This window comes from Tasmannia lanceolata, unplaced genomic scaffold, assembly GCF_043159265.1.
Source record: "Tasmannia lanceolata isolate RefF3 unplaced genomic scaffold, GAP_Taslan_0.1 ptg000037l, whole genome shotgun sequence".
NCBI classification, from domain to species: domain Eukaryota; kingdom Viridiplantae; phylum Streptophyta; class Magnoliopsida; order Canellales; family Winteraceae; genus Tasmannia; species Tasmannia lanceolata.
The window spans coordinates 62,421,341-62,432,022 of NW_027518714.1; the positions used below are offsets into that span (position 1 = coordinate 62,421,341).

General features: G+C 37.6%; 1 protein-coding gene across 1 annotated transcript; it reads left to right on the forward strand.

Annotated features, from left to right (window-relative positions):
* Nucleotides 1–307: 307 nt before the first annotated feature.
* LOC143862494 (magnesium transporter, putative (DUF803)) lies at nt 308–8,387 on the forward strand. The gene is made up of 14 exons (XM_077373550.1): nt 308–552; nt 2,149–2,435; nt 5,296–5,383; nt 5,517–5,578; nt 5,837–5,922; nt 6,008–6,081; nt 6,205–6,307; nt 6,511–6,639; nt 6,770–6,869; nt 6,993–7,112; nt 7,200–7,290; nt 7,381–7,450; nt 7,785–7,884; nt 7,980–8,387. The coding sequence occupies exons 2-14, from the start codon at nt 2,343–2,345 to the stop codon at nt 8,202–8,204; spliced, it is 1,341 nt and encodes a 446-aa protein (XP_077229665.1). The 5' UTR covers nt 308–552; nt 2,149–2,342; the 3' UTR covers nt 8,205–8,387.
* Nucleotides 8,388–10,682: the final 2,295 nt, after the last annotated feature.

Genomic DNA, 10,682 nt, shown 5'->3' on the forward strand with positions numbered 1-10,682 from the left:
GCAACGCCCTAAAATACACTAAAATCAGGGGGTGTGGCGATATCAATTCCGAGGTCTGATATTTTCAAAACCCATGTTTAATATTTCCACACCCTCTGTTTCCTCGTGCCCAAAGTTGCGCAGCCAAGTTTTGTTCGACAGAATGGAGGGTCTAGAAGGGTCTAGAAGACAGTGATATGTGGCAGACTTTAACGCTTTCCACATGGATTCACGTTACAGGGGTGCGAATTATCCTATAAGGATGCGAATTTATCATTGCCCGTTATTATTCCCGAGAAATTAGAAAAATTAGAAAAAGGTAATACGCCCCTCTTTATTGACGGTTGAGTACGGCGGGAGATGCGGTCAGTGGGTTTATCACGTTTTCATTTTCCTTTCAACTCTAATCTAAGAAACAAACGAAGAAGAATAAAAAGCAACTTCTTTTTCTATTTCTTCTCTCTCCTTTTCAATCCTCTCAAAAGAAATTGGTTTTTCTTCAACCTCCAGCTCCCCATTTTGCCATTCCTTACACAAACATAGATTTTTCAATCTGATTCCGATTTCAATTCGGTAAGAAATCCACCTTTTTCTTTCCTTCGAATCTCATTTTCATGTTACATTTGTCTCTCAGTCTACATTCCGCCAATGAAAATTGATGTGTTTATTTTTAGGTTACCCTATGGATTGAACACGATGTTAGGAATGGTCGATTCGTTGATTTTATTTTTTTAAAATCTAGAATCGGTTGACGTAGTGCTGTTAGAAACTGGATCTGAATTTTGTTTTCCTTACCATCATTTGTTTGGAATCAGGATCTTAGAGATACAGAAACCCTAATGGATGTTGCCTTTGTTTGTTTTAAATGAATTGTGGTGCTTGTCTTTGTAAATCGCTGAATTTCCTTCTTTAAATTCTTTTTTTCTCGAGCATGGATCTGATGAGGTAACTCTATAATTAATTGAGAAATTGGACAACATAGATGTCGAAGAAGCAAGATCTTTCTGGAGTCTCTTTTGTTGAGAGAATTGTTGAATCATATGTGTTTATTTGCTCATGGATAAGTCAATTTTTTCTGCTTTGAGAATTGCATGGTCGAAACGTTCGGAATTCAGTCAAATTATGCTTGCCATATCCTTTTGTTTTTCCTTTACTAGGAATTTAGGAGGTTTTGATTTTACAAAATATTTTTGTTGGATTTTATAACTAGAAAATTCAAGTTTACGATATTATGTATTTCTCTAAGTTTTTCTTTTTTTCCATCTATTAAACTGCATATAAGGTATTTTTCAAAAGAATTTTAGTGTTGGGGTCAATATTATTTTGAAGAAATGTTAGGAATTTATCACATTTATCAGTAATTTATTTGCACATGTTGCACATTGAAAAATGTTGTCTGCTTTCTTTCTACAATCAAATGGGACTTAATGGCCCCTATGTTTTTTCTGAGAAGTTGAATGGTTTTTTATTATTTCATTGCGCAAGATAGTGTAGGAGCACATGTTAACAATGAAGATACTTTCTACAATTTAGGAGGATAAGAATTGGGTTTTGTTCAAGTATAAAAAATTAAATAATGCCGTCTCCAACGGCTTAAGCTTTTGGAGTAATTGGTTGTTTCACATGGTATCAGAGCAAAGGTCCTAAGTCCAAAACTCCTTGATATTAAAAATCCACATAGAATGGCCAAGCCAAAAGAGGGGCCACATGTGCAATGTGTAGCCCTACCCAAAAAAGAGGGGCCACATGTGAGAGGGAGTGTTAAAGTATAAAAGATTAAATAATGCCTTCTCCAACGGCTTAAGCTTTTGAAGTAATTGGTTGTTTCACAGGTTTGAAAGTTGAAACTGTAGTTGCATGGCCATGGATTTTGCACTTGAAAATGAACTCTGCTTTGGAGTTTTGTCTTATTTATTTTCTTCCCTTCCGCTGCTGCCCCTGAATCCTGCTACTCCTGATTCTAAAGTTGAAAGTAATAAATGAAGAGATGAAACTAATTATATCCCAAAATAAACTAAGTGAACTTTTATCTAACCTTCGTTTGTGTGGAGTTCAGCATGCATTTCCTTATTTTATCTATCTGAGCACTATTGAGATGTTCTTCATGTATCTTCAAATGGTATCAATAATATGTACTTTGTGATTGATATGATCGATAAATATTTGCAGGTAGTTTTCTTTTCAGTATAGAGTGGAGTTGCAAATACTTGTTTGAAGAGGCTGTTTGAAGTTTAGTAGTGTGTAAGGAGAACTTTTTTGACTGAGAACTGTACTGTTAATGCAATGTTATGAGATGACAAGTAACTTCATAGCGAAAGGATTATTTTCAAACCACACCTAGGAGCTTTTACAATCCGTGATCCATGGGGGAGTGGGTTATTGGGGCATTCATCAACCTGTTTGGTAGTATTGCCATCAATTTTGGGACAAACCTTCTAAAGCTGGGTCATAACGAGGTATTTCATTATTTTCTCGGAGCTGTATAGTATGTACTCAATTTTTGAGAGTCATGCTGTTTTGTAATTTATTGGTTGTTTATACTTACTACATATGGTCTGATTTACAGTTCATTATTCTTTATTGAAAAATTATGTGCAATGTTAACTAGTTTTTTGGTTTATTAACTGAATTCATTGCCTGGTTTCTTTTTCTGGAGTTACATTTATAGATTCATTGACCTTTTCCTGGTTGATTTTTCGTATCAGATTGCATGCACCATGTAGATATAGAAACTCATGGCTGTATTTAACTCAAGGTTGCATAGGCACTCCTTTTTACACTTCTATCAATCCATGGTTGTTCCTGTTTCTGGGATGGGTAACAAACAGTTTCAGGCATATAAAACCAGTTTCTCATCTTAGTAAAGCTTATTTCTCATCCCAAAAGATTTTGTTAACCTAAATACCCACAGACATCGATCACACACAACACACTTGAAGAAACTACTTTCACATAGGTATGCAAATGATGCCTAAGTAGACACACAGATACACCCAACAGGCACATTGATTATGATGAAATAGCCAAAATATTCAACATGAGTTATTATGTAATAGTCAATGATTCCCCATTGACTACATAAGGTGTACCGACGCCTTGATAAATGACACCCTAAGACTGTAGCCAGTTAAATACCTAGGAGGGATCATACCATAGTAGAAAGGCACCTCCAACTAAACTTGGGCCGTGTTTTCCTTTAGCCCCAATGTACCAGTCCTAGTGCGCTGTACCGACTCCCATGCAAATTTGTTTCTCACATTGACAAAAAACTATTATGGTGATGAATCTCCTGTTTCAAAATTAGTTTTGCTTCCACTTTTATCCCATCATTGAGCTTGAGCAGTAATATTTTATATTTATCTTTTTCTCCACCAGCACTAGTATAATCGGCCTTGTGGTTTTTGAAAATCTAAAGTAATATATTATCTTTGGTATCTAATTATTTATTCTTCGTTCTTGGGAGAAAGCATTTGCAAATTTTTTTTGCTTCAAAACTTCAGTGCTTCCCCCAAAACCTTTGGCTCATTGTGGATGAGAGGGATGTCCCCCTTAATTCTTTTGAATATTTTTATCTGAAGACGACTAATGGTGGGCCGCCAAGTGGCTTACCTATTACCTTGGATATCAGGAGCTAAACATTGGCCAAAACAAAGTTGAATGCTCATTTCTACTCCTTTTTCACATTAATCAAAGTGCTTTGAATATGGTTATGAAACACTTTGATTAGGTCATAAATCATTTTGAAGTCGGTCCTTAATTGGGGCTTTGAGATTGCATTGCTAATTCATTGGATTCAAGTAGTCACGTGTAAGTGTTTATATCACCTCCTGGGTTTCTGTTGCCTGTGGGATATAATGATGTCAAAACTTTGATGCTAAGGTTCAGACCAGTCAACTGAGAATTAGCGTCACCAACATACTAAAGATGAGTAATTCCACTTCAGACTGGACAATCTTAAAATGTTCAACCAGCCCATAGGAACGAGCCTTATCAATCATTCTGCTCATGGCTTCAACATAATAGCAAGAAGAAAAGGGGATGGTGGGTGGCCTTGAAGAAGACCTCTAGATATTTTGAAAAATTCGCGTAATGATCCATTGATCAAAACTGAGCACCAATTCATGGTAACACAATTTCTAATCCAAGATCACCTCTCCCCAATTCCCATCAAATTGTCAATACAACTCCATTTAATCCCATTATAAGCCTTTTCCATGTCAACCTTATAGATAATTCTATGCTTCTTACTAAGATGATAGACATCCACGCATTCATTAGCTATCATCACACCATCCAGAATTTGTCTGCCTTTAATGAATGCACTTTGTGATTTGGATACGTTGCCCCCATCACATCCCTTATTCTTTCTGCAAGAACCCTGGCTAGAATTTTGTACACACTTTCCACTAAACTGATAGGCCTATAGTCAGTGAAACAACTCGGCTCCATCCTTCTTCGGAATGAGAGAAATGAAGGTGGCTCTAGTCCCTTCATCCAAGTTCAACCCATTAACAAATTCATTGAAAACCAACATGAGGTCGCCTTTTATGATTTCCCAAAACTCATGGAAGAAAGCCAAAACCACTGACAACACTTGGTTTCTAACCAAATTGAACATCAGCCGGTCCGCACACTTTAGTTTTCGTCCATCACTTGACAATCTTGGGAATGTTTGTTCTCTTGCTCATTTGATCCATCCTCTCCAATTTTCTTGTAGAGTTGTTTCGAAACCTTTTTTTTCTTTGTTTGCAACGACCTTTAATTTCTTTGGGATTTTGGAAAACTTAAAATCTCTCAAAGCTTGAGGTCCTTTGTGCTAGTCTTTATAGCTCAGGAACCTCTCTAGTCATGTCTTCTGGAAATTCTAGTTCTCTAGGAATTTTTTTAATTTTAGGCATTTAAACATTTAGTTTTTTTTCCATTGCTTTCTTTTCATGCTTGCAATCATGCATATAAACAAACTTATGTACAAGATTAATAGTATTCTGTGAAGCTTTGGTTATGTAATTATTTATGGTTGCAAATAGTATTCTGTGAAGCTTTGGTTATGCATTGGATCAACATATGGGGTTCGGTTCTACAATTCAAGGTCAGGCTCATGGGTTTTGGTTTTGCATGGATGTTCTCCGAAAGTGTAATGTTAGGTGTCCGATTTTTTTGCATACGAATAATATAGAAGTAACAAGTTTAATACCTACATGCCACCTATCAGCATAACATTCATGTCATCCGTACATTTTTTTGCTTCTGGTGCCTTTCCTGTAATATTTTTTTACTACATTTTGGCGTTCTGTGTTCTAATTGAACTTCTTTCAGCGAGAAAGGCTTGCTATGCTAGACAATGATGAAACAAATGGGAAGCTCATCTCAAAGCCAATCGTATACTTTCAGACTTGGAGAGTTGGTAATATTCTGTCTAATAACTCCTGAGTATTTATGTATTGTTCAAATATGGTGCCAATTCAAGTTCAGTTGGCATCTGTAAGAATATTTAGTATTTGCTTTAAATATTAATGTCTAGAACTCTAAATATGCAGGTATTCTTTTTTTCGCTCTAGGCAACTGCCTTAACTTCATTTCATTCGGGTATGCTGCTCAGGTCAGTATCAGATTCATCTCAGTCATTCACATTCTTTCATCTCCTTTTTCTCTACTCTTCTCTTCTTCACCTTCCTCCTAGTTCCTTTTCTACTTTTATAGATGAAGATTTTCAACTATAGAAACCTCTATTGCTTAACGTTAACTTTTTTAGTGACGGCTGATTGGGCATGGAAAAATTTACTTAGAAGCAGCCGTTTTTCATCCTATTTAACTCATTAACATATTTGTTCAACAAATTTGCTGTTTTTTATTGCAGTCACTTCTTGCAGCTCTGGGATCTGTTCAGTTTGTATCTAATATTGCATTCGCGTACTTCGTCTTGAACACGACAGTGGGTGGCAAGTATGCTACTTCTGAAGTCAGAACTGTCTGTTTTTTCCCCAAAATATGGCTTTAATTGGTTCGTTTATGATTGCTCCTTTTACAGGGTATTGTTGGCCACTGCTTTTATTGTGCTTGGCAATATCTTCCTTGTTGCTTTTGGCAACCACCAGTCTCCAGGTATTGGACTTACAATTATCATTGAAAATTAATACATATTGATATTGTTAAGTATGCCTGTGCAGTCACATTACCAAGAAAAAGGGAAAAGTTAATGAAAACTTCAGTAATTATCTTTTGCAGTTTTCACGGCAGAGCAGCTGGTGGAGAAGTACAGCAACCTTGTGTTCCTTCTTTACTGCATTATTCTTATGTTCATTGTATTAGTCAATCACTCTGTTTACCGGTGAGGCATTGTCCTTATATATTCAGCATTGTTTATTAGGAATCGGCTATGCTTGTGCCTCTATTTATTTCCTCGGAGCTGATACTTATGTTTTGCTTGATCTTTTCCCTTTTCTGATTGGTTGCTTGACATATTGTTGGCTACTGTTAACACGTAAAATGGCAAATTTCAACTCCTCTTAACAAGTAAAATTGCAAATGCAGGAGAGGAGAGATTTTAGTCTCTGTTTCTGGACATGACCTTAGCTCATACTGGCGCATGTTGCTGCCGTTTTCCTATGCCACAGTTTCTGGTGCTGTAGGGTCTTGCTCGGTATTGTTTGCAAAATCATTGTAAGTTGGCTGGTTGGGAAGGAGGATATTTGCTCCTGAGAGAACACTACCACCACGATCATTTTGACAAAAAGATGTGATTTTGTGGACTTTTTGTGCCATTAATATTCAGTTATCACTTCTTTTCTAGGTCCAACATGCTGAGATTGACGATGTCCAGCAATTATCAGTTGCATACCTGGTTTACATACTCCATGCTTTTGTTGTTTCTTAGTACGGCGGGATTTTGGGTAATGACTTAAATGTCTATTTTTTTCTGGATGGCTATTGTTTGAATTGTTTTTCCTAATCCTGCAACTTTTGGATAACACTTTCTACATCTGGTTCTAATTGTTTTACTTTTACATGCACAGATGGCCAGATTAAATGAAGGGTTGTCACTGTTCGATGCAATCCTTATTGTCCCCATGTTTCAGATTGTCTGGACCTTCTTCTCCATTTGTACAGGATTTGTTTACTTTCAAGAATACCAGGTTAGCATGCAACCATGCATATCTCAGCCATGTACCCTTCACTCCTGTCACCTTTTATCAAACCTAGTGAAATGGTCTTTTTGGCAGGTCTTTGATGCACCTAGGACACTGATGTTCCTACTGGGCATGACATTTGTATTCATAGGCATTTCCTTGTTATCACCTGATGACTCAAAAGGTATTTCAGATACTGCATTCCATTATTATTTGCCCTGAAAAATAGTTATCCAGAATATGAATTGGAGCTGATAGTGTGAAAATGTTTCAGGGGGTGAAGCCAAGGATACTCCTTCCATTGTTTCTTCCACATCTCCTGGAATTACAACTGATATGAACAGGTATTGTGAATCAAGGTTTTAAATGTCGGTTTCGGTTTCGGTGGAAATTTCGGCCAAAATCATGTAAATTTTTGAAAAAAAATACCACCGGAAATGTATAAAATTTCGGTGGAAATTTCGGTTGAAATCTTTAAATTTTGGTGGAAATTTGTAACTAAGGGTGGAAAATGAAATTTCGATTGAAATTTTGGATTTCGGCCAAAATTTAGAACTATGTTGTGAATGTCCCTGTCAACACGATCAGTGGACATAATCAGATTACAACAATTTATAGTAAATATTGATCTTAAAGTTACAGCCATGTCAATCACTTTTAACTTGATTTAAACTGCAGGTTTCTCAAGCTACAAACTGAAGAGACAGAAATTAAAGATGTGAAATCATTTGTTCAAGAAATGCTGACAAGGGCCACAGCTATTCTTGTTAAGGCAAAGGTGCTGTGTGATTTGGGAAGAGGGAAAGGGATCAATTTCTTTAAGGTTAAATTGTCTTTTAAATTTTAATATTGGAAAAAATTGTTTCATTGCAGGCTGCCTGCATGCTTTCATTAGGATTAAGCGAGGATTCAATCAGTGCTTCTTCAGTTCTTGTCATGCCAATGTTGTCTTCAAGGCTAACTGGTTTTAGAGGAACTCCTTTTGATCGGTCAAAAATGTTCATTCTAAGAAGCCCTGGTTGGAGTAAAATCCCAATTAGCGAAAATGATATAGAGTCTAGGGAGACAGATATTTTGCTTCCTCAGAGCCGTCGGTAGAGGTAGCACCACCTTGTGTTGTCTATTGAGAAGGACATCATATTTTTTTGTGATTATATCAATTCGTTGTGTCATGAATGTATAGAAATTATGTACAATTATTTTTTTATGGCACCCTCATAGTTTGAGCTGTTAACCATCAGAATTCAGGCATGTGCTATCAAGAATGTCTTGTTTCTGGGATATCATTTAATTGGTTTGTTTATCATTTCCTTGCTCATTTAAGCTGGAACCGACTTTTGCTCTGTTTGGATTTCAATATTTTAAAATCTTGGATTTCCTCAAAATCTTGGATGGGAAACGAGAGAAGGAGACGGTCCGTAGTTTTCTGATTTGTCGCCCCTTTTCGTCAAGCGAGAGAGCGTAGGAGTGTCCCGTGTTTCCAAGTTTTAGAAATCTCAGTATGAGGGAGAGATTTCTAAAACCTGAATTTCTTACTTGAAATCCAGGAGAGTGGATTGTAAAATCCAGAATTTTACACTCTTTCAAACTAAAACCTGGATTCTAAAATCGACATATCCAAACAGCCCCTTAATTTCCTATCATCAGCAAAGCATAATCAGTGCCAGTGCCGAACACAAATATGGTCACTCATAAGGAGAGCCCCTGTAAGCTGGACACCACTTCCCATATGCACCAGATATTGAAAACTAAAATACATACATGCCAATATATTAAATACACAATTCTGGTTGTACATGGAATATCAACATGAGTTGTCTGAATATTTTTCTTTTACTATTTCTCCTCTTTCTGTGAGGCTGGGGGTGCATTTCTATCCAAATGGCATTGTATTGTATTTGGACCCAGGGACGGAGCCAGAGGAGGGGCATAGCCTATTTACATTGTGGCCTATCAAATGAACAGTTTGGATCATCATATGTAGGGCTGCAACTCGAGCCGGGTAAAACCCGACCCGCATCGACCCGACCCGAAAATAGCCTGGGTCGGGTTTAGGTTTCATGGGTTTCGGGTCGAGCCGGGTTCAGCATTCAAAAGCCCGCATGAATCTCGGGTCGAGCCGGGTTTGAAGGGGCCCGACCCGACCCGACCCGAGTTATATAAGTTATAGTATGTACATTTTTTTCTATTGTTAGTTAAAAGTTAAAGGGATAATTACATTTACACCCCCTCTAGTTTCTGACACATCCACTTCCACCCCTATTGTTTAAAACGTGACAAATACACCCCTGTAGTTTCAATTTGTTTAAGGTTTGCCCCCTCAGCTGAAGGTTCGTCCATAGATTGAAGGGTAGGATGATCCGATGGAGCTAATTTTTTGGGCACACCCTAACTATGTCAGGACCCATCAAATGAACGCTTTGGATCATCCAAACAATGTGGGCCCACATTATTTGGATGATTTTTTGGTAGTGTTTGGATTCGGGTAGGGGCCCACATTATTTGGATGATCCAAAGCGTTCATTTGATGGGTCCTGACATAGATATGGTGTGCCCAAAAAATCAGCTCCATCGGATCATCCTACCCTTCAATCTATGGACGAACCTTCAGCTGAGGGGGCAAACCTTAAACAAATTGAAACTACAGGGGTGTATTTGTCACGTTTTAAACTATAGGGGTGGAAGTGGATGTGTCAGAAACTAGAGGGGGTGTAAATGTAATTATCCCAAAGTTAAAAGTGAAAACCCACGCACCCACTGTTACTGTATGTGAGTGTAATTTCTGCTTCTATGAGTTGAGTTGATTCAAGTGTTTGATTCAGCATTGTTTGATTGTAATTACAACATTGTTTGATTACAGCATTGTTTGATTCAAGTGTGATGTGAGTGTAATTACATCATTGTTTGATTCAAGTGTAATGTGAGTGTAATTTCTGCTTCTATGAGTTGAGTTGCCTTGCCAAACAAGAATTTTCCTTAAAAATTTGCGTCAACGTGAAAAAATCCGACCCGACCCGAACCGACCCAAGATTTATCATGGGTAGGGCCAGGTTTGGGAATCGTGGGTTTTCCGAAAAAAAACTCGACCTGACCCGACCCGAGATATTTCTCGGGTAGGGTTGGGTTCTCCAAAACCCGACCCGCCCGACCCGAGTTGCAGCCCTAATCATATGGTAAGGTGTACAATACTTTTTGAATGATACCATACTACACGAGCTTTTACCATCCCAAAACAAACTACCCATGCCATGCTAGGAATGTTAAATAGTGGGCCCAACCCATCAAAACATGTATAATATAATTTGGCCCAACTACATAAAAATGTAAGGAAAAAAGTTATACTCGCCCCCTATAATTTTTTTACTAGGGACAAACCCTCTAGTGTAAAAGAGTAATGGGCCTACCCCTATGCCCTGCCCCCCCTAGAGCAAATTTCTGGCTCCGCCCCTGTTTGGACCACATACTGCAATCTCTCTCTACCGGGATGGGTCTGATCGGCACTAACAAATTTATGTAAAATTACTTCAGATAAGTCAAAATAAAGACTCAGTTGGCCTTATTTCACTTTGAGTGCTT

Coding starts and splice junctions, on each gene's coding strand:
- LOC143862494 (XM_077373550.1), top strand. CDS start 2,343: ATGGGGGAGTGGGTTATTGGGGCATTCATCAACCTGTTTGGTAGTATT. Junction 5,384..5,516: donor CTTTCAGACTTGGAGAGTTG/GTAATATTCTGT, acceptor CTAAATATGCAG/GTATTCTTTTTTTCGCTCTA. Junction 6,640..6,769: donor GTATTGTTTGCAAAATCATT/GTAAGTTGGCTG, acceptor CTTCTTTTCTAG/GTCCAACATGCTGAGATTGA.